Source organism: Larus michahellis, chromosome 23 (assembly GCF_964199755.1).
Source record: "Larus michahellis chromosome 23, bLarMic1.1, whole genome shotgun sequence".
Lineage (NCBI taxonomy): Eukaryota > Metazoa > Chordata > Aves > Charadriiformes > Laridae > Larus > Larus michahellis.
In genome coordinates, this window is record NC_133918.1 from 4,692,092 (window position 1) to 4,714,341 (window position 22,250).

The 22,250-nt window shown below is 67.0% G+C and overlaps 3 protein-coding genes across 6 annotated transcripts; all 3 read right to left on the reverse strand.

Moving 5' to 3' along the window:
• Positions 1–1,002: 1,002 nt before the first annotated feature.
• On the reverse strand, positions 1,003–3,579 carry CCDC194 (coiled-coil domain containing 194). 3 transcript variants are annotated; one of them, XM_074566038.1, is made up of 5 exons: positions 3,247–3,579; positions 2,171–2,267; positions 1,843–1,975; positions 1,589–1,654; positions 1,003–1,345 (listed from the first exon to the last, which is right to left on the reverse strand). In XM_074566038.1, the coding sequence occupies exons 1-5, from the start codon at positions 3,574–3,576 to the stop codon at positions 1,336–1,338; spliced, it is 636 nt and encodes a 211-aa protein (XP_074422139.1). In that variant the 5' UTR covers positions 3,577–3,579; the 3' UTR covers positions 1,003–1,335. The 3 variants fall into 3 exon arrangements, 2 of the variants coding, with proteins under 2 accessions (XP_074422139.1, XP_074422138.1); XM_074566037.1 differs by having other exon boundaries at positions 1,574–1,654; XR_012584509.1 differs by having other exon boundaries at positions 1,329–1,345; positions 1,574–1,654; positions 1,838–1,975.
• A 404-nt stretch (positions 3,580–3,983) lies between these two features.
• Positions 3,984–5,792, reverse strand: LOC141734369 (uncharacterized). Of its 2 annotated transcripts, XM_074566035.1 has the most exons (4): positions 5,460–5,792; positions 5,267–5,330; positions 4,601–4,670; positions 3,984–4,522 (listed from the first exon to the last, which is right to left on the reverse strand). In XM_074566035.1, exons 1-4 carry the CDS (start codon positions 5,709–5,711, stop codon positions 4,384–4,386), a joined length of 525 nt encoding a protein of 174 aa, XP_074422136.1. In that variant the 5' UTR covers positions 5,712–5,792; the 3' UTR covers positions 3,984–4,383. The 2 variants fall into 2 exon arrangements, with proteins under 2 accessions (XP_074422136.1, XP_074422135.1); XM_074566034.1 differs by lacking the exons at positions 5,267–5,330; positions 5,460–5,792 and having other exon boundaries at positions 4,384–4,522; positions 4,601–5,249.
• An 8,872-nt stretch (positions 5,793–14,664) lies between these two features.
• Positions 14,665–21,855, reverse strand: CILP2 (cartilage intermediate layer protein 2). The gene is made up of 9 exons (XM_074565923.1): positions 21,795–21,855; positions 20,125–20,223; positions 19,489–19,761; positions 19,037–19,219; positions 18,594–18,752; positions 18,228–18,488; positions 17,517–17,625; positions 17,256–17,413; positions 14,665–17,146 (listed from the first exon to the last, which is right to left on the reverse strand). Exons 1-9 carry the CDS (start codon positions 21,853–21,855, stop codon positions 14,754–14,756), a joined length of 3,696 nt encoding a protein of 1,231 aa, XP_074422024.1. The 3' UTR covers positions 14,665–14,753.
• Between the last annotated feature and the right edge of the window lie 395 nt (positions 21,856–22,250).

Sequence of the window (22,250 nt, forward strand, 5' to 3'; positions counted from 1 at the left end):
CTGGGGGGGACAACTGGGCTTAGTGGGGGACAATTGGGCTCCGGGGGGGACAACTGGGCTTAGTGGGGGGACAACTGGGCTCTGGGGGGGACAACTGGTCTCACGGGGGGACAACTGGGCTTAGTGGGGGACAATTGGGCTCCGGGGGGGACAACTGGGCTTAGTGGGGGGACAACTGGGCTTAGTGGGGGACAATTGGGCTCTGGGGGGGACAACTGGGCTTAGTGGGGGACAGCTGGGCTCCAGGGGGGACAACTGGGCTTAGTGGGGGGACAATTGGGCTCCGGGGGGCACAACTGGGCTTAGTGGGGGGACAACTGGGCTCTGGGGGGGACAACTGGTCTCACGGGGGGACAACTGGGCTTAGTGGGGGACAATTGGGCTCTGAGGGGGACAACTGGGCTTAGTGGGGCGACAACTGGGCTTAGTGGGGGGACAACTGGGCTTAGTGGGGGACAACTGGGCTCCAGGGGGGACAACTGGGCTCTGGGGGGGACAACTGGGCTTAGTGGGGGGACAACTGGGCTTAGTGGGGGACAATTGGGCTCCAGGGGGGACAACTGGGCTCTGGAGGGGACAACTGGGCTTAGTGGGGGGACAACTGGGCTTAGTGGGGGACAATTGGGCTCTGGGGGGGACAACTGGGCTTAGTGGGGGACAGCTGGGCTCCAGGGGGGACAACTGGGCTTAGTGGGGGGACAATTGGGCTCCGGGGGGCACAACTGGGCTTAGTGGGGGGACAACTGGGCTCAGGGGACGACAGCTGGGCTCAGGGAGGGACAACTGGGCTCGGGGGGGGACAACTGGGCTTAGTGGAGGACGACTGGGCTTGGGGACGGGGGAATGGCTGGGCTTAGAGGGGGACGGCTGGGAAGAGGGGGACAGCCGGGCTGGTGGCACGGGGAGACATCCCGGTGAGCAGAGCGGCCTTTATTGCCCAAAAGCCTGCCCGGTCTTCCCAGTTTCTGGAGCGCACTGGGAAAGTGGCATGAAAGCCCGGAGCTGCTTGAGGAGTCGGTGAGGAAACCGTCCTTCGGTGGAGCTAAAACTCTGCCCAAAAAGCTGAACGTCCGACCCCTCCGTCCTCCTGCGGCGGCGGCGGCGTGGGGACACCCAGCAGGATGGGGACACGGGCCAGCGGGATGGGGACAGGAGGGTGGGACACGAGGTGGCCACCGGCATCGGTCACCTCGAGGGGCCGGTCCCCGTCGGAGGCGGCCGGGGCCGAGCCGCTGCTGGCTCCCAGTGCTAAGGGGCGCTGTGGGACTGGGAATGATGGGCTCGGCGGGTGGGGGGGCCCACCGGCAGGCTGGGGGTCTGGGGGGCTGGGGGGCTTCAGCCCTTCCTGCAAAAAGAGGGGAGGGAAGGGATTGAGTCCCCCTCCACCCCAGCCACCGTGTCCTGCTCCCCCGGGGACACCGGTGACGATGGCACGCACCGGGAAGCGTCCCCGTGCGAGCAACCGGGCTGGCTGCACCGGCGAAGCCCCCTCCCCGGGCTGTTCCCCCCCAACACACACACACACACATACACCCCCCCCCGCCGTGCAGACAGGGGGCACCCACAAAAGTACCGGGATTGGGGGCACCTGCGCCCGGTCGCTCGGTCCCTCGTCCGCCGCCGCAGCGCGTCCACCTCGGCCGCGTAGTCCCGCCTGCGGGAGAGCGCAGACGCGTGACAGGGGGGGGGTCTCCCTGTCCCCGGGATGGGGGGCCGGAGGGTCCCCATGGGGAAGGAAGGACAAGGCAGGGAGGGTGGAGGGGCTGGGGTCGGGCTGGGTTGGTTTTGAGGAGGTGGGGGGGGTTGGTGGATGCTCCGGGGGTGGGGGGACAAGGACCTTACAGGGTGGCTTCGAGCTCTCTCTGCCGGGCCTCGCACTGCTCCCCACGTGCCCGCAGCGCTCGCCGCTGCTCCGCCGCCTCCTCCAGCCGCTGCCGCAGCCCCCGCGCCTGCTCCTCGCCCCGCGCCACCTCCTCTGCGGGACGAAGGGGACAGCGGTGTCACCCCTGCACCCCAAACCCCGGCCCACCCCCCCGCCGGGCATTGCCCCCCTCAAAGGGCGCGCAGCTGGGGGGGACCCCCGGACGGGCTCCTTGGGGGTGGCGGGGGACCCGTGTCCCCTCGCTGGGGGTGGCCAGAGGGCTGCCATGGCCAGAGGGGGCTCGCTCACCTCGCAGCGCCGCCTTGCCGCGGGCCAGCTCAGACCGCTCGCGCCGCAGGGCCACCACCTCGTCCCGCAGCGCCGTGGCGTTGGCCTCCAGCCTGGCCTGGGGAGAGGGGACAGGGCGGCGTGGGGACAGGGGTGGGCAGCGTCCTCCCGTCTCTTCATCCCCCGCCGGAGCCCTGCCCCTCCTTGCCACCACCCCGTGTCCCCAAGCCATGCTGCTGGTGGCCTCACGTCCCGCCATTGTGTTTCTTGAAGTGGTAGGGACATGGATTTGGGGAAAATCTCTCTTCCCTGGAGGGATGGCTCATCCTGGTGAGGACTCCGGTGCACAGGGGGGGTCGCAGGAGCCCCAGGCCACCCAAGCACCCCGTGGGTGGCATCCCTGGTGCCTGGGAGGGGACAGGGTTCCCCCCAGCCTGGTCCTCGAGAGGCTGCACAGCCCAGCCTTGGGAAGCCGGAGCATTTTTCCAGCCTCTCCGGGCCATTGTTCGGCCGGATGAACCCAGAGGGGCGGTGGGACCTGGCTCTTCCTCCGGACTGCGGCCACGGCACTGGGGCCAGGCCGTTTCCCAAGCGGGGCCACAGCTAAAAATACCTGGGAGGAGAGAAATGGCAGCTCCACGCCGGCTCCGGCCTCCGCTGCTGCTTTGGGACGGGGTAATTATACGTGTGAGCAGCAGCTCGGTCACGGCTAAGAATAGCTGTCCCCGGCCGGGCACGGGCACCGGGACAGGGGGACGGCAGGACCCGGGCTGTGTCGAGGGACCGGGAGCAGCCAGGGTCCCCTCTTGGGGTGTCCCAGGCAGGAGGGTGGCAGGAGGTGCCGGTCCCCCCCATCCCAGGGCTGCCTCTCCCCTTTCCCGGCTCATCTTTCCAGCCGGCCTTTGCTCCCCAGGAGTTGCTCATCCTCAGCATCCTTCCCGTCAGCGCTGGGGTTTTCCAGGACCCCGCTCGAAATCCCCCCAGGGATGAAGCATCGCCCTGGTCTTGGCTACCGGGCATCCCCAGAAACCCCCGCCTCGCTCGCGCCCTGGCCCCCCCCTCCCCACCTCGTCCCCCCCATCCCCGCCAGCACCTACCGCCCGCTCCCGGCATGACGCCAAGCTGGCGTTGAGCTTCTTGCCGTCGCCGCGAGCTTGGGCGAGCTCCCGCCGCAGGGCGTCCTCCGCCCGCTCGCCCGCCGCCGCCGCGCGCTGCAACCGGGCTCGCTCCCGCTCCAGCTCGGCCAGGCGGTTCCCCAGCTCCCGGCTCTCGTTGGCCGCCCGTTCCCGGCAGCCCCGCAACTTCCCCACCGCCTCCGATCGCCACACCATCACCGCCACCGCCACCGTCACCGCCGCCACCAGCACCAGCAGCGCCGCGCACAGTCCCAGCACCTTCAGGGTGGCCTTGGGCACCGCGGGGTCCATGCCGGAGGGGGGACACGGGGCCGCTCGCCCGCTCCGGCGGTGGCTGCCCGGGATGTGCCAGCGTCCCCGGGGCAGGTCGCTCCCTGGCTCGCCGTAATTGCCGTAATTGTGGGGGTTTTGTGTTTTGTGTTTTTTTTTTTCCCCACCAAACACCACTTTGGGCTGCGGTTTCGCTCAGGTCACAGCCCAGAATAGACCCGGCTTGTGCCAGAGGTGGGAGGATGCGCTGCCCCGGCGCCCGTGGGTCACGGCTGCAGGGACAAGTGGGGATGCGCTTGGGGGGGGCCGGTGGGTGTCGGGGATGCTGAGACTACCAGGGTTTCTGTAGCACCCCCCTCGTCCCCACCGCGCAGCGGGGTTGGGCCTCCGGGTCCCCAAGAACTGCTGGAGCCACAAACCACTGCATTTTCACCAGGTTTTATTAGAAATTGGTTAAAAATCACCTAACGGTGGGGTGCCTGTGGACCCCTTGGCTCAGGGCAGCTCTGCCATGTCTCTGTCCCCTCCAGCCTGTCTCCCCTGCCCCGTCCCCTCCCTCGCCCTGGGCACGGCTGGCATGTGGTGGCAGGAGGGAAATTGTCTCCCTGGGGTGTCCCCAGGGCGAAGGGGAGCAGTTTGGCGTGCGGGGAGGTACAGGGCAGCGTAGGCAGTGCCGGGGCAGGGCTGAGCGGGCACCGGGCTCCCACAGCCGGGCAAAGCACCGGCTGCCACCCCCAGCACCCCCCCGGGCCGGATGGGGACGGACCCTCCTCGCCCCACGTCGAGGGACGGGGCATCAGTGGGGCCCGTGTTCCCGCTGCCTGGGGCTCAGCGGAGGAGCATCCCGGGGAGGAGCGGAGCCAGGAGGCTGAGGGACATGGCCGCGAGCCCGTTCCCACCCGAGTGCTGTCTCCTCATCTCCTGGAGCTGCTTCTCCAGGACCTCGTTCTGCAGCTGGAGCTTGTCCCTGGCAGGGGGGAGGGACAGGGAGGGTCGGTGACAGAGCGCGGGGCTGGGGGCGGCGGGGGGGAAGCAGGGGGCTCACCATTTCCTCTGCAGGTCCCCCACTTGCTCCTGCTGCTGGGCCACCTCCGCCCTGAGCGCCCTGTTCTCCCCTGCAGGGAGGCGACGGCAGGCGGGGATCGGGGTGTCCCAGGGGACGGGGGTCAGGGTGGCCGCAGGGACGGGGATCAGAGTGTCCCAGGGGATGGGGATCGGGGTGTCCCATGGAACAGGGATCAGGGTGGCGAAGGGGATGGGGATCTGGGTGTCCCATGGGGCGGGGGTCAGGGTGGCCGAGGGGACAGAGATCAGAGTGTCCCAGGTGATGGGGATCAGGGTGTCCCATGGGGCAGAGATCAGGGTGGCTGAGGGGACAGGGATCAGGGTGTCGCAGGCGATGGGGATGACCCTGGGGACAGGGATCAGGGTGTTGCAAGCGATGGGGATGACCCAGGGGACAGGGATCAGGGTGACACAGGGGACAGGGATGAGAGTGTCCCAGGGGATGAGGGTGGCCCAGGGGACGAGGGTGGCCCAGGAGACAGGGATCAGGATGACCAAGGGGATGGGGATCAGGGTGTCCCAGGGGATGGGGATGAGGGTGATGCAGAGGACAGGGATGAGGGTGTCCCAGGGGATGAGGGTGGCCCAGGGACTGCTGCCCATGCCCCCGCCCCCCCCCATGCCCCCCACCCTGCCCAGGACTCACCTTGCAGCTGGGTGACATTGGCGAGCGCCTGCTCCAGCTCCGAGGCTTTTCCCTCCAGCACACCCTGGGCAGAGGGAAGGGGTTGGAGGCTCCGGCTCGGGCGCTCCCTCGCACCAGCCCAACGCAGCCAGTTCGGGGCTGGGGGCTACAGGTTTCCCCGTGACCCCCCACCCAGCGGCACCCCAGCACCTACCAGTTGCTTCCTGCAGCCGTCCCACTGCCCGCGGGCTTCGGCGAGGGACCGGTTGGTGACAGCCAGAGCCTCCTCCAGCTGCGCCAGTGCTGCCGAGCTGTTCGCCGCCATGGCGGAGCCCGCGGCCGGCAGGCAGAGCACGGTGAGGAAGGCTACCGCCAGCCCCACGACGACCACCCCGAGCCCCACGGCCACGTACATCTCCCAGGGTCGCTTGGCTGGGTGCAGGGGTTGCGGGTGGTAGGCCTTCATCCTGCGCCGGTAAAAAACCCAGGGGGCTGGGAGAGAGCTCGTCGTTTGCCCCAAAATCGAGTGGTTTCGGTTTTCGAAGCGTGGGACTTTCCAGGAAATCATGTGGTTGGCGAGTGCGCGGCGCCCCGGGGAAGCCGAAGGACGAAGGACGGCGGGGCTGCCGGGTCCCTGGCAGGGCTGGCGCGGTGACGCTGCCCGCGCCGGGGCTCCTACGGGCAGGGCTCGGGGGCAGATGCTGCTGGGGACCCCCCCACACTGCAGGGGGGTGATCCCAGGGAGCCGGGGCCGGGGGGGGGAGGCAGAGCTGGGGGGTTGCGGGCACGTATGCAGCCCCACGGAGCTGCCTGTGGGGCCAGTGCCCACAGCGGGGGGGACAAAAGGGCAGAGCATCCCCCCCTGCCCCAGGGCAGAGCATCCCCCAGAGCAAGGGGGAAGGGGGAAGTGGGGGGTCTGGGGGGGTCTGGGGTACCCAGAGCGTGGGGTGCCTGGGGTATGGGGGATTGGGGGTACGGGGCGCTGGGGGTGTGGGACGCCTGGGGTACAGAGAACGAGGGGTACGGGGTGCTCGGGGCATGGGGGGCGGAGGAGCGGGGGCATGGGGTTGTGGAGCTGGTTTTGGCTGGGATAGAGTTAATTTTCCTCTTGGGAGCCCGTTTTGGGCAGATAACAGAGGTGTTTTCGTAATTCCCGAGCCGGAGCCGTCCTTGCACAGAGTCAAGGCCTTTTCCGCTCCCCCCGCACCAGCCATGGGCTACGGGGAGGGGGCTACTGGAGGGGTGGTGGGGGCACAAGGAGCTGGGAGGGGACCCGGCGGGGACAGCTGACCAAAGGGACGCTCTGCACCGTGGGACGTCACCCTCCCGATACAAAGCTGGGGAAGAGGATGGAAGCCGGGGCCGGGGGGGATGTTCGGAGCGACGGCGTTCCCGAGTCGGGATGGAGCCCGGCTTTCCTGGGGACGGCGGTGGGGAGCGGGGAATGAATTCCTCGTTCTGCTTCGCGCGGCGGCTTTTGCTTTACTTATTAAACGATCTTTATCCCAACCGGGGAGTTTTCCCACTTTTACTCTTCCCGTTCTCTCCCCCATCCCACCGCGGGGAGGGGGGGTGGGGGGGTGGGCAGTGGGCGAGTGGCTGCGTGGGGTTTAGTTGCCAACTGGGATTAAACCACGCCAGGAGCCCAGGATACGGGATCCGGGGGCGGGGGGGGTAGGAAATAACTGGGATTTGGGGGTGCCCGGGCGAGGGGCTACCTGGGGTCTGGCGTAGCAGTGGGGCAACCAGTTTAGGGGGTACCCGGGGTGGGGGGGGCGTAACTGGGTAGGGGGTTATTGGGGTGGGTGGGACCAGTTTGGAAACCCTTTTCCAGCCCACCCCACCCCAAACCAGGGGTGCAAAGGGGCTGTGCCGGGGCCGGGAGCCGGCGCTGGCTCCTGGCAAACGCTTGGCCCCGCGGCGTCCGCAGCGCTCCAGGCTGTCACGGGACGTCCCGCTCCACGGCTGCCATTCCGGAGGGTGGTTTTGGCAGGGTAAGGAGCTGGCGAGAGGAGGAGGAGGAGGAGGAGGAGGAAGGTTACAGGGTGGGGAAGGGCTGCGAGCCCACCGCTCCCGGCCCCACGGAGCAGCGTCGTGGTCCGGCCGTCGCAGGGGCCAGTTTTTCGGGAGGCCGGTTTTTCGGGAGGCCGGGAGCGGGGCCGAGCCAGCGCCCGTCTCCGCCGCTCCTGGGGAGAAATTTGAAACTCTCTTTTTATTTTTGAAATTCTCTCTTTTTTTTTTTTGAAACTCTTTTTTTTTTTTTTTTCCAGGAATTGCACTAAAAATCTTGGGTTCTTTTTTTTTTTTATAATGCTTTTCCTGCTGGTGTTTTTCGGCAGGATAACATTCCCCAAGGAAAGGCAGCACCAACTAACTGGTCCATCGCGGCCATGAAATCCCAAATCCCCCCCCACCTTGGAGGGGGGGGAACAGGGAGAGGCGCCTTCCCGGGAGCCCTCCCTGCCGCTGTGGGGGGCTGGGAGGAGATGGGGGGGCACGGGATATGGGGTATGGGATCGCGGGATGCGACATTTGGATATGGGATATATGGGATGGGATGCAGGATGTGGCTGTGGGATGTGGGATGTGGGATGTGAGGTATAGGATGAAGGGTGCGGGGTGCGGGGTGCGGGATGCGGGATATGGGATATGGGATGCAGAATATAGGATATGGGATGTGGGTTGTGGGATATGAGATATGGGACATGGAATATGGGACACGGGATGCAGGATATGGGATGCAGGATATGGGATATGGGATGCAGAATATAGGATATGGGATGCGGAATATGGGATATGGGATGCGGAATATGGGATATGGGATGCTGGGTGCAGGATGTGGGATGCAGGGTATGGGATATGGAATATGGGATATGGGATGTGGGATATAGGATACAGGATGCAGGATGTGGGATGTGGGATGCAGGATATGGGATGCAGAATATAGGATATGGGATGTGGGATGTAGGATATGAGATATAGGATATCAGATATGGGATATGGGATGCAGGGTATGGGAATATAGGATATGGGATGCTGGGTGCGGGATATGGGATGTGGGATATGGGATGCAGGATGCGGGATGTGGGATGCAGGATACGGAATATGGGATGCAGAATGTGGGATGCAGCATATGGGAATATGGAATATGGATTATGGGATGCTGGATGCTGGATGACGGATATGGGATGTGGGATATGAGATATGGGGTACCAGGTATGGGATATGGAATATGGGATGCAGAATGTGGGATATGGAATATGGGGTATGGGATGCAGGATATGGGAACATGGAATATGGGATATGGGATGCTGGATGTGGGATATGGGGTATGGAATATGAGATGTGGGATATGGAATATGGAATGCAGAATGTGGGATATGGGATACGGAATATGGGATGCGGGACACAGAATATGGGATGCAGGATGCGGGATATGGAATGTGGGATATGGAATATGGGATGCGGGACAGGGGTGTCACCCTGCAGCTGGGGATGTCACCGCGCTGCACACCGAGCTGATCACCGGACCAACCCGAGTCCTGCCCGGAGCAGCCCAGGCCAGGTGGGAGCTGGGGGGGTGCTGGGGGGGCGGATCCTGCAGTCACGGTGTTTCCACACCCAGCTGGGTGCTGGTGTCACCGTCCCTGCCACCGCCACAGTGCCGGGGAGCCGAGACACCCCCCCCACCCCCGGCACCAGCCACCCAACCCCAGGGATGCTCCGGCCGCATCCCGGCCCCCCCCGGAGACGGCGGCCACCGCCTCACCTTTCCTCCCCCCAGCTCCAGAAATAGCTGTTCCACTTGGTATTTTTATTCCGCTGCTTCATGTGATATAAAAAGCGATGGCTGCGAAATCAAAAACACAAAATATTTACCAAACTTCAAGTTTTTGAGTCAGATTTTCAGCATCTGGAGAATTCAAAGGCCCTGGCAGCTTCGGTGAGCTGTCAGCGTAAAGGCTTTAAATATGTTGTTATTATTATTTATGGTCTGGAGCCTGCGGAGGTTTCAAAGGTTGCCAAAGGTTTCAAAAATAGCTTGAAAAACGGGAATGGATGTTTTTTCCAGAACCAGCTCACTTTGAACAGCAAGTTATTGAGATGCAACTCTTAAAAAAAAAAAGAAAAAAAAAGAAAAAAAAAAAAGTATATATCTAAAAAGCAACTGGGAGAGGAATGTGCATCGCCGAGGGCTGCCCCGAAGCCGTCCCAGCACGGTGAAGCTCAGCCATCCCCGTGGCATCCCGGCTCAGGCTCGCTTCGGAAAGCAAGTGTTAGTGTTCCGGGCAGCCCCTCTCCCTTTTCCTACTGTTTTCCCCCAAATCCCAGCTTCCAATGGCCTCTTTCCCCAGGGACACACAGCAATAGCCCCCGGTGCCCCCAGCTTTGGGAGGGGTGGGAGGGGAATCTCTCGCCTCTGGCTTGTCCGTGTTCGAGCACCGTTTGTTTTCCTCCTTGGGCAGGTTGTCCGGAGGGAGCGCCGGGAGCAGAGCAGCTTCTCTTGGCCAGACGGCCTGGAATTCGGCAGCTGGATCCGACCCGGCCTCGCCATCACGGCAGAGACGGGGACCTGGCACCTCCCCTGTCCCCCTGGGGCCAGGCGCCCCGAGATGCTCCAGATACCCGGGGATGCTCTGGATGCCCAGGGATGCTCCATTTTGAGGTCCCCAGGGATGGTCCAGGTTGGGGTCCCGAGGGATGCTCGGGTGTGGAATCCCAGGGGATGCTCCGGCTGCCTGAGGATGCTCCAGTTTGGGGTCCCTGGGGATGTTCTAGGTTGGCATCCCCAGGGATGCTCTGATTTGGGGTCCCCAGGGATGGTCCAGTTTGGGGTCCCCAGGGATGCTTGGGTGTGGGATCCCTGGGGATGCTCGGGCTGCTTGAGGATGCTCCGGTTTGGGGTCCCCAGGGATGTTGAGGTTTGGGGTCCCCAGGGATGTTGAGGTTTGGAGTCCCCAGGGATGCTCTGGCTGCTTGAGGATGCTCAGGTTTGGGGTCCCCAGGGATCTTCAGGTGTGGGATCCCCAGGGATGCTCCGGGTGCCTGAGGATGCTCAGGTTTGGGGTCCCTGGGGATACTCGGGTTTGGGGTCCCCGGGGATGCTCCAGTTCAGGGCAGGACAGGGAGGAGACACCTCCGCACACTCCTGGGCAGGATGCGGCCCCTGCAGCAGCCACGCTGGGTGTGGTGTGAAGGAGCGACGCCAGCGAGGAGGGGGAAGGTTTCTGGGCTGGGGGGGAAGGTTTCTGGGCTGGGGGGGGGAAGGTTTCTGGGCTGGCGGGGGGCCGGGGCCAGCACGCAGGGGCAGCTCCTGCCGCGGCGGCGATGCTCCGTGCCCCGCTCAGCCCTCACCCCACGGCTTGGCCCCAGGGAGGTGGTGGGGCAGTGTGACACCCCCCCCCAGCCCCTCGGGGGACACTGAGAGGAGGGTCCCGGGCGGGCGCAGCGCCTCTGCTTTTCCCTTTCATCCCTTCCCTGTTCCCTTTCAGCCTGAAACGTGGGTTTCTCTCCTATTTTGGATTGGCTTTTTGGGCTGGTTTCTTTTATTATTTTAAATTAGGCACTGTCATTATATTTTCCATTATTTAAAAAAAAAAAAAAAAAAAAAAGAAAAGAAAGAAAGCGAGCAGCTTCCCAAGGCCTTTTCCAGCTCCCGGCTGCTGCTCGGAGCAGCTTTTGTTCCCGGCCAGCACCGGGACGTGCTCGTGGGGCTCAGCGCGGAGGCACCCCCCTGCCCTGGTTTCCCCCTCCCCATCGGCCCGGTGGGGGTTTTGGGGGGATGCGCCCCGATACAGGGATGCTGATGGGGAGGAGGGGGGCGGAACTGTGCGAACAGCAGCTTCAGCCCCACGGCAGGGGCCCCGGCAGCACCGTAGGACGTGCCGATGTGCCGGCACACCGTCCCCGCTCATTTACGTTGGGCTGCGGCCATCCCTAATTGCTGGCGGGATGCGACGGGAGCTGCCGGCTCCCGGGCTCCTTTTTCCCTTCCCCGCTTTGCTATTCCCTTTTGGCCGGGGGCCGGGGGGTAACAAGAAGCAGCTGAGCCCGTCCCAGCCCGGCCGCCCCCACCTGCCTTTCTCATCACCGCGGGAAGCTGCATCCCGCCGGGAGCCATCCCGGGATATTTCCATCCCTCTTTCTGCCTCCCCGGGCATCGTTGGAGGCCGGATGGGTGCGAGCAGAGAGCGGGGCGGTGTTGCCACCCCGAAACCCACGGCCAGGACCCACCGCACCCCATCGCTCACCCAAAGCCATGGCGGGGCGGGGGGGGGGCAATGGGATCCTCGCTCCCACCTGCCCATCATGGGGCATCGCCCATGCCAAGGGGCTAAAAAGGCCGAAAAAAAGGGTAGTTTTGCCCCCGGAGCTATTGCGTTGTAGAAAACCCCTTTGGGCTCTCCATCCCGCAGCCTGTGGGTCCGATGTGGGGTCCCCACGGGGCTCCCCCCCCGGCCCCAGCCCCCTGTGGAGCGCCGTGCCGGTGGTTTCTGCTGACGATTACAAGAATTAGAGAGAAAAGCGTCGCAGCTGGCGGCCTCGGACACTCAGCAGGGGCTGGACCGCGAGGCTCAGCATCTCCTGGAAGCCGGGAGGGGCCGGGGGGGTTATTTTGGTACCCGATGATGCTCTGCGGCACACGGGGAGGGGTGCGGGTCCAGCCGGCCCCAGCCAGTGCAGGGGGGCATTCGGGGCCAGGATGGGGACCAAGGGGCTCCTTGTCCCCGCGGTTGGAGAGTGCGGGACCCTCGGGACGGGGTCTGTGGGTTCAGCTCCCGCACAGATGGTCCCACACCTGGGGGGGGGGAGCAGCAGGAGGATTTTGGCTGCAGCTCCCCACCCCCAACCCGCCCCCCCGCCTGCAACCCAGCCCCTGACCCCGGGCGGGTTTCCAGCCCTTGGGAATGTGGGGCTGGGCTGGACACCCACCACGGACCTCCCGCAAAGCCGGTACATCCCTCAGTGTGGGTGCCCCCGGCTCCTTCTCCATGTCCCTGGGATCGGGGGGAGCCCCTGGCCACCCCCTTGGCTCTCCCCGATCCCCATCTGCCCCCCAGAGTCCCCCACGGCACGACGCTGGAGATCCCAGCCGGTACGGGAATGGGATCCGTCGAGACGGAGCGGGGCACAGCGGTGAGCACAAGGGGCTGCAAACGGGGGTGTCTGCCCCCCCCCACCCCGGCTTTGCCTGACTGCTTTTTGTCCTTTTTTTTCGCCCCATTTTATTTCCCCGACGCCATAAATAGCCGCAGAGCGGCAGGAGCTGCTTCCATCTGCCCTGCCTGCGCCGCTGCCTGCGGCCAAGCCAGCCAGATGGTGGAAAACAATCCTGCCCGCTGGCGCTCCCCCCGGCCCCCCTCCCCGGTCCCCCCATTCCCGCTGCAGCCAGCGGTGCCCACGGGGGAGCATCCACCGGCCTCCCCCCTTCTCCCGGTGGCGGGGGGGACGTGGGTCCCGGTGGGGGGCAGCTCCCAGCACCCAGGGACACGCAGGACCCCGGGGTGGGCAGAACCCGGGCTTTGAGGTGGGGGGGGGAGTGGGGAGTGGAACCCCCATCGTGGGGGTCCCAGCGTTGCAGGTGCCCCCTCCCACACTGCTCCGCCGCGTCGCTCGCCCCCGTGTGGGTTCCCCATCCAGGCGGGATGGGGAGAGGGGCTGGGATTTGGCCACTGGTTTGGCAAACAGCCCCCCCCACATACACACACACACACATATACCCCCGCCCTCGCCGTCCCCCCGGGTGCTCTGTGTCCCCTTTGATCTCGCGAGCGGCCACATCCAGTATAAGGGTGAAAAAATGCCGCGCCGCGGCCAAATCGTGTTATAAAAAGGGAAACGTTGTCCCGGGAGCAAGAAAAGGTGGTTTGAGGGGGCGGTGGGGGGGGGGATTTGGCCCCGTAAATGCAGCTTGTTCCATTACAGCATCCGCCGGGAGCTGCGGGTGGGAGGGGGCGCGGGGGGGGTGGGGGGGGGAAACACACACACGCCTGCGAAACCCACCCAGCGCCACGAGCCCGGGGCGGGGGGACACGGACAGACGTCAGCCGGACAGACAGAGCCGTTGCTTTTCATCCTGGTTGGGGGTCACCCGGTGGGTGCCCAGCTCCTGCGTGCCGGGGAGCGGGGGGGCCATGGGGCTGGATGGGTTTCCCCCCCCCCCCACCACCACCACCACCCCACTCCGAATTCCCCCTCCCAGCTGCCACGTCCCCCGTCCGCGGGGAGCTGGCGCGGTTCCCCCCGCACCGCGGCCAACCGGCTGTACCGGGACCAAGGCAAACAGGAGCCGCCGGGACGGTGCTACCGTGCGGGGTGGGAGGGGATGGGGCAGGATTTGGGGTGGTGGGACACACACACACACACACACACACACCCCCACACACACACCCCCCCGGAGAAGCCCAGCAGCCAGGCGGGTGTACACACAACCATATATTTCGTAATAAATAATGTACAAATCCGCACGCGCCCTCGGTGCGCACCGGCACCGCTGCCGCGGGGTCGCATCCTGCCATGTCTCGCTCACCCCAGGAGCTGGGGGGTGTGTATGTGGGGGGTTTCCCTACTCTGGGGAGGGGGTTTTTGGGGTTTATTTGTTTTGTTTTGTTTTGTTTTGTTTTGTTTTTTGGCCTGGGCTAAAGGCAGTTGGGGCAAAACACTCCCCGAGGGCAAAACAGCCGGGCGAGCGGCAGCAGGATGGGGCCCGGCCGGGCTTCGCGCTGGGTGACGGTTGCGGGGACGGAGAACGGCACCCCCAGGGATGCCACCGAGCCCCCGCGCCCGGCCGGAGAGCTGGCACCGTGGCCGGAGAGCTGGCACGGTGCCATGCCGGGTCAGAGAGCACAGGGAAGGCTTTTGTGGAATGATCCACACTCATGGATGTGGATCCATGTGGAAGGATCCACATCCTCGGGGTTTCCCCCCCCCCCCCCCCCAAAAGAAAACACCCCACGTTTCCTTGTGGGGTGCAGGGCAGGGATGCAGCCGGTGCTCCCACCTCCCGGCATCCTTGGCCACTGCCGGCACGGGCACAGGGGAGCCCTGCCGCCGGGCACGGGGCGAAGCACCAGGCAGGGGACCCCTTCCCATCCCAGCCCCTTCCCCTATTCGCTCCCACCCCCTCTTTTAATTCTTTTTTATTTAAATAATCCCCGTGGGGCCGCGGCCCCGCTGCCGGCACCACCGGCACCGCGGTCCCCGGGGCTGAGCACCAAGAGCTGCCCCGCGTGGGGCTGGGGGCGAGGGCAGGGGCAGCACCGGAGGAGGAGGGGGGGGCTGGTGAGGCCACCCCCCCTCCCCACGTCCCGGCGGACCCCTGGCCCGCTGTCCCCCGGGGGCACGGCGGGGGGTCCCACTCCACGTGTCCCGTGTGTGTGTGTGTGTGTGTGTGTGTGTGTGTGTGTGTGTGTCCCCTCGGTCGTTATAAATGAGTGCGGGTAAAAGCGAGGGGGAAAGGGAGGGCAGAGCTGAGCCGGGGAGGGGGCACCGGGGGGGGCCGTGGTGCTCACGGCTGCCCCCGGATCCGGCCCATCCTCCGCTGGCTGCTGGGGGTCCGGCGGGTGGCCGTGGGGCCCGGGGCTTGGGCGCCGGAGGCAAAGTCCATCACCTCAGGGGGAGCCCGGCGCATCTCGCCGGCCCCCATCTCCCGCCGGATCTCGGCCAGCGCCTCGGCGGGGGCCGTCAGCAGGCGCTGGAAGAAGCTCTCCCGCCCCGCCGGCCGCTCCTGGCAGGTGAAGGTGACGGCCGTGCCGGTGTCCGCCTTCATCTCCCGCGAGAAGCCGTCGGAGGTGCCATCGAAGCAGCGGCCGATGGCGATCTCCTTGGCCAACCGCGGGTTCTGGTCCGTCACCGTGTAGATGCCATAGTTGTGACCCAACGGGTCAACCGGTGCCAGCATGGTGAAGGCGGCCGTGTGGTTGTTCTCCGCCACAGGCGGGTGACGGTTCAGGTACTCCCGGAGGAGGCTGTTGATGGCCGTGCGCTGGCAGCTGCCCTGGGGGATGATGGAGACCAAGGTGCGATCCACCAGGCTCTGGTCGAAGAGCATCCCGCTGCACTTGAACTCCACGCAGGCACCCGAGGTGTTCTCCAGCAGCATGTCCCGCACGCTACGGGTGTCACGCAGCCCGTAGAGCTGCCCCCGGGTGCGGGGGTGGCTTCCCCCCACATTACGGGACCTCACCATGTACTCCTGCGGCCCCTCGATCTGCACCTTGATGAAACAAGCCCTGAACTCCTGAGGGTTGGGCCACCATGAGAGGTAGTCGCCGGTCCAGGAGGTCAGGTCGCTCTCCTTGAAGGGCACCACGTTGTACTCGTACTTGTCCACCTCCACGCGGTAGAAGCGGAGGTGGTTGGCGCTGACCGGCGCCTCCTCGCACTCCTCAAGGCTACGGTAAGGGTAGATGGGCCCGTTGGTCTCGTCAACGTTGTTGGGGTCAGGCTTGGCCACATTGATCTGGAAAGCCGTCTTCTTCAAGTTGGGGTCATCGTGGTCCAACCGGCGGTAGCCCAGCTTGCCCAGGTAGGGTTGGGACACCCCAACGGCGTTGGGGTTGAGCTTGGGGCTGGAGGCCACGGCTTCCAGCTCCTCCCCGCCCAGCGTGGCGGTGACGTAGGCCGAGTAGGCATCGGGGCGCTGGCTGTCGCAGAAAGCGGGCAGGCAGGCGCCGTTGGGACCCGTCACCACGCTGTCGAAGCGACCCCACGCCCGGGGGTTGGCGGGATAACCGGGCTGGGGCTCCAGGTTGATGAGGCTGATGACCACCCCTTCCAGTTGCTCGTAGGGGTTGAACTTCTCGTTGCTGTAAGCCCTGACCTTGACGAAGCAGCGACGGTCCTCCGGCACGTCCAGGTTGAAGAGACGCCGCTCCCGGATCTCCAGGTTCCCCACCAAGAAGGTCCTCTCCTCCCTCTTCCCCCGGCTCCCCCCAGCCGGCCGGAGGACCCCCTCCTCCTCCCACAAGCCAGTCTCGGGGTTCAAGGACCACAACTTCATCTTCTGCAGATGCTCCGGCATCCAGACCTGCCCCGCGTCCATCCTCACTTCCACCGGCCCCGTCTGCAGTGCCGCGCCACTCTCCCCTTCCCGAAAATCCACGGCGAACATGCCGTAGGTCCGCAGGGGGACGATCTCCCCCTCGGCGTCGGCGAAGCTGAGGTCGCTGGAGGCGGCACCGGCCGTCGCCATGTCCCTGGGGTCTAGGAAGGTGACACTGGCTTTGACCGTGCCCTTGAAGACCTCCCCGGAGGGACGGAGGAAGGCGCCGGCGGGAAGGACGAGCTCCCCGACGGGCTCCCGGTCGCTCGCCTCCCCCAGCGGGATGGCGTTGCTCCGGTTGCCATCCAGCTCCACCGGCTCCTTCTTCCGCAGCATCTTGACCTCCTGGTAGACGGCACCGCCGCGGCGGTTGAAGGGCAGGACCTTGACGGCATCCACGAACCTCTGCTGCCGGTCCACGAAGCGAACCACCAAGCGCTGCGTGTCCGGCGGCACCTCGATGGTGAAGGAGCCCTTGTAGCCGGTGAAGCCGACCTTCCTCCCGCCCAGGAAGATCTGCCCGAAGCGCAGGGGCTCGCCGGTGTCGGCCGCCGTCACCCGTCCCTGCACCAGGACGCGGGGCTGGGCGCAGGGTCCGCAGCCGCACTCGGCCACCACCTTGATGGGCAGGAGGGAGCCGGCGCAGGGGATCTCCCGCATCTCCATCCTCCGCACCCCGCAGCAGCGTCCCGCCTCCGCCCCACAACCCGACCGGTCGCCGGGGCCGCCGGCGCACGGGGTCGGGGGGCAGCGCCCCACGTTGTAGTACCGGGAGCCGGCGGCATCCTGCGGGCACTCGCTGGGCAACTCCACCAGGCTGGGCTCAGGCTCCGGCTTGCAGCTCTGCTGGCCCTGGGCTGGGGAGTGGGGGGGGGGACGATGACAAGGGGGGTTAGGGTGGCTGTCCCCACTTCACGCCCCATCCCGGGATGCTGCTGCCGCTAAGGAAGCCCACCCCCTTCTCACCCAGCACGGTGAGCTGGGCCGGTGCCGATTTGATGGCGCCCGCCTCGGTGCTGGCTTTGCAGTGGTAGGTGCCAGCCTGCTCCGGCGTCAGCCCCCGCAGCGTCAGGCGGCTGCCGTACCGGTGCACCTTCTTCTCCAGCATCGTCCCGTTGTGGTACCTACGGGGACGGGGACGGGGTCGGGCTCAGCGGGGAGGTGGTCGGAAGTGCCTTTTCCCCACCATCCCCAATCCCGGCTTTCCGCTGCCCAGACCCCGCTCACCAGTAGTATTTTTTGGGCACGGGGGTGCCCGAGGCTTTGCAGCAGAAGGTCACCTCCTGCCCGGCCACCCGCACCTTCGCCTTGGGGTGCAGCACCATGTAGGGCTTCTCTGCAGGGGAGGAAGGCGGCAGAGGGTGCAACGAGTCGCGGCCAACCCCCCCCGGATCGCTCCCACCCCCCCACTATGCATCCTTCGGGGATGTCCCTCGAGGGGCACACGGCTCGTGTCCCCCCTGGATCGCTCCCACCACCCCCCCCACCTGCATCCTTCAGGGATGCCCCTTGAGGGGCGCATGGCTCGTGTCCCCCGTCCCCCCCCGGATCGCTCTCACCCCCCCACCATGCATCCTTCGGGGATGTCCCTCGAGGGGCGCACGGCTCGTTTCCCCCCCCCACGGATCACTCCCACCCCCCCACACCATGCATCCTTCAGGGATGTCCCTCGAGGGGTGCACAGCTCGTGTCCCCCCCCACGGATCGTTTCCACTCCCCCCCACCGCACAGCCTTCAGGGATGTCCCTTGAGGGGCGCACAGCTCGTGTCCCCCCCAGATCACTCCCACCCCCCCACACTGTGCATCCTTTGGGGATGTCCCTCGAGGGGTGCATGGCTCGTGTCCCCCCTGCATTGCTCCCCCCCCCCCCCCCCATGCATCCTTCGGGGATGTCCCTCGAGGGGCGCATGTCTCGTCCCCCCCGTCCCGATGCTCACCCAACCTCTGCAGCGTCACATGCGCCACCGCCACGCCGGACCCGTTGGAGACGATGGGTGCCAGTCCTGGGGCGAAGCCCTCACGGTGGGCGCTGATGTTAGCGGCGGTGCCCTGGCACAGCCCCCCCGCTGCGAAGCGCCCGCGGGCATCGCTGCGGGCCACCAGCACCGGCGGGCGGCCCTCCAGGTAGATGCGGGCATCCGGCAGCGCCGCCCCGGTGGCGGTGACGACGGTGCCCTGCAGCGTGTGCCCGGGGCAGGCTGTGGGGCGACACGGCGCTCAGACCCCACGGCCACGGCCGGTGGTGGGGTTACGCGGGCGGGGGGCACCGAGGAGGGGGTACCCACGTCCCCGAGGGCAGGTACCTGGGCAGGGCGAGGGGGGGCATTTCTGCACCTCGACGGGGCGGCCGGTGCACGGCACCTTCTTGGCTTTCTTGCAGCTCCGGCGTCGGACCCGCGTCCCGGCGCTGCCGCAGCTGCGGGAACAGGGGCCCCAGGTGCCCCACTCCATCCACGCCGGCTCTGCGGGGGAAGACGCCGGGCGGGCATCGGGCACCGCGCTCCCCCCACCCCGAGCCCCCCGGGGACACGGAAGGGTCTCCCCACCCCGGGAGGCTCCATCTGGCCTCCCGTGCCCGGCCAGCCCCCGCTCAGCCCCGCGCACCCCCGCCAAGCCATTTTTACCAGCGTGGCCTCTGTTATCGCAATTACGCCGACGACGCGCGGCGGGTGGCGGGGGCCGGGAGAGGAGCCGGGGGGGGGGCTGGGGGGCAGGTGGGTGCCGTCAGGGGTGTCGGGGTCCCTACCTGGGCAGGGGCCGGCGCTGCACGGCCGCCGCTCCACGGCTTTGCCCTTGCACTTCAGCTCCTTGAGGGCGGCCGCCAGCCGGGCGCTGACGCAGCGGCGGGTGCGGGTCTGGGTGCCGCTGCTGCCGCAGGCGCTGCGCGAGCAGGGGCTCCAGGAGGACCAGTGTGACCAGTAGATGTGCTCTGGCGGCGGGGGGGAAGGGGGGGATGACGACGCAGAGGCATTTACTGGGGGGCCCACCGCCCGCACCCAGCTCCACGGGGGGACGCGTTGCCCCCAGGATGATGCCCAGCGCCGCGCACCCAGGGGGCGATCCATGGATGGGGGACGACGCCGCAGCAGCCGGCGGGATGCAGAAGGGGTGGGCGGGCAAGGGATGAGCACACCGATGGGTATGGGACCCCCCCGCAAAGTGCCAGCGGGGTCCGGGGAGGGGGGGACAGGCACTCACCCAGCGGGCAGAGGAAGCGGATGTGGTAGTTGGAGCAGGTCTTGCCCTGCGGCTGCTCCTTGTTGACGCAGCGAAAACCCTTCTTGGGGCTGACGTGCACCACCTCGCCCACCTCCTCGGGCAGCTCCCACTCGGTGGTGCGGGCCTGGATGGCCACCGGCCGCTCGCAGACGCGCCCGCGGTAGTAGAAGCGAATGGCCTCCAGGCTCTCGTAGTCGCCGTCCCCCCCGGGGTGGTCGATGTTGAACCAGGACGTCCACTCGGCGCCTCTGCCTGGGATGGAGCCAGCCCTCAGCGGGCGGATGGGGGAGCAGCCCCCCATCCCTAAGCGCCCCCGGGGTGCCACCGGGGCTGGGGACAGCTCGGGGACATCGGGGGCTGCGTGGGCAAAAGAGGAGGGGAGGAAGCGCACGAGGATGGAGGGGGGGATGGCACCGGGGGACGCGGCGTGGGAGCCTCGGGGAGCTCAGGGGGGGCACCACATCCCTGCTGTGAGGGTCCCAGGGGGACACCACGGCGGGGGGAGGTGGCACCTCCCAGGCTGACACGGTGGGCATCGGCGGACACCCTTCGGGGTGTTGCGGCCGTGGGTGCCCGACGACACGGTGTCCTGCGGGGGCTCGGGGGCAGCCGTACCTGCCGTGTCCAGGTCGAGCTCCGCCAGGCTGGGGGCTGCTTTCCAGGGCTTCCCCGCCGCGCCGCTCTTGCCCGGCTCCGAGTCGTTTTCCAGGGGCTCTGGGGGGGCGGGGGGGGGGAAGCACAGGGTGAGAGCACCCAGCGCCGGGGCACCCTCTCCCCAGGGCACCCAACGGTGCCCAGCCGGTCCCTTGCCGAGCTGCCAGCACCAAAGCGCAGCGCAGCCAACGCTGGGACATGCCGTGTCCCAGCCGCCATGGGGACACCCCACCTTCAGCCCCCCAGTCTCAGCCAGGGAAGGGGCTCAGGGCAGGATTTACGGGCTCCACGGGGCCAGGCTGGGGGGTGTCACCATCCCGGGCGGCTGAGGACAGGCTCCCGGTTGGCCAGGGGTGGCCAGAGAGGTGGCCACGGCCGGTGCCGCGTGGCGAGTGTGGCCACACCAGGGCCCCCGCCACGTCCACGCTGGGGAAATGCTGCCCGCGAGCTCGTCCCCGGGGGGTGATACGGGACAAGGAGCCAAGCCGGGGATGGGGGGGGGGGTGGGGGGGGTCCATGCGTGCACCCGCCGCCCCGAGGCCGCGGCACGAACCTGGCGTCACACCGAGCCCCAGCAGCCAAACTGGGAGGCGGCAGGAAATTGGGCTGTAAAACCACAGCCCCGGGGTGGGGGGGGACGGGGACGAGGGAGCTGGCAAGTGGGAGACGCTGCCATGGCAGTGGCCGGCCCTGGTGGGCGGGGGGGGGGGGGGCGCTCACTGTGCACCCCAGGCAGTGGATGTCACCACTTCCCATGGGAATGAACCCCAGGGACCCAGGGTCTCCAAGGACAGCCCTGCGCCTCGGGTGGGTGATGCCGGGTGCCGCGATGGCGGGGTTCAGCCATGTGGGGTGGGGAGGGGACAGGCACAGGGAGCAGGACCCCAGTGCGAAACATGGCCCCTGGGGGCTGTCACCCACGGACACTGGGCAGGATGCGGCCAAACACCCGAGGCACCCCCTGGACCACTGTGAGTACCCCACGGGCACCCCACGGTGGTGGGGGTGGGCACCGTCCCTCTGCCAGCAGCGTCCCACGGCAGGGGGGACTCGACCCTGTCGCCTCCTGTCCCCTCTCCAGGTGGCAGGGAGCTGGGGGGGCAGCAGGACCCATCGCAACCCCCGCTCCGCAGGAGGATGGAATTCGTCCCCGCACCAGGGACATTCCCCGCTCAGCCTCACAGGGACGCTGCCCTTGGCACCTTGCGGAGACCCCCGTGGGGCTTGGGGGGGCTTCAGCACCGGGGGTCACAAGCCCCATAGAGCAGCCGGGGTGGCCGAGGCAGCCGGGGCTTCCCACGGGTGCTCAGCCACCAGTGCCGGAGCGGGCAGGGCTGGCGGGGACACGGCGTGGGACACGTCCCCGTCCCTCCGGTGACATGGCTCCGGGGAGGGCAGAGCTGCCCTGAGCCTCGCCAACGCGTCCTCCCCCCGGGCAGGTGCCAGAGGGACCATCCCCGGCTGTCACCGCCACCCCGGCGCACATCTGGCCCTGGCGCACATCTGGCGAGCGCTCAGCCCCATCCTGCCCCGCATCGCCACCGTCAGCCCCCCGGGAGGGCAGGGATGCCCCCGACCCACGGTACGGACGGGTGCCCGCGCTGCGGTGGGACGACAGCCCCCGGCCTTACCTGTGGCCCCGGCACCGTGCAGGGCGGCCAGAGCCAGGAGGGCCAGCGCCAGCTCCCCCATGGTTGCCCGCACGGCGGCAGGTCGGCGGGTGACTGGGAGCGCGGCGGGACCGTGGGTCTATATATGAGGCCTTTCCCCCTCGCGCCGGCAGACAGCAGCAACCGGCTCCTGGCACGCGGGGCCGTCGGCTGTGCCGGGGCTGGATCGGTGTCAAGAGGGAAGCGGGAAGGAGCCCTCCCCGGCGAGGCGGCCGCACGCTGCCGCTCACCGCTCCAGCCCGGGAAACTTGAGGGTTTGTTTTTGCAAAGCTGCTAAAATTGGATGCACTCGGGAATGCGGAGGGGAGGGAAAGGGGGGGGGAAAAAAAGAAAAAAAAAAAAAAAAAAAAATCCGAGCGAGCCCGGCCTCGGCGCTCCTGCGGTCGGGGTCGGGGATGCCAGCGCTCCCCCTGGCAC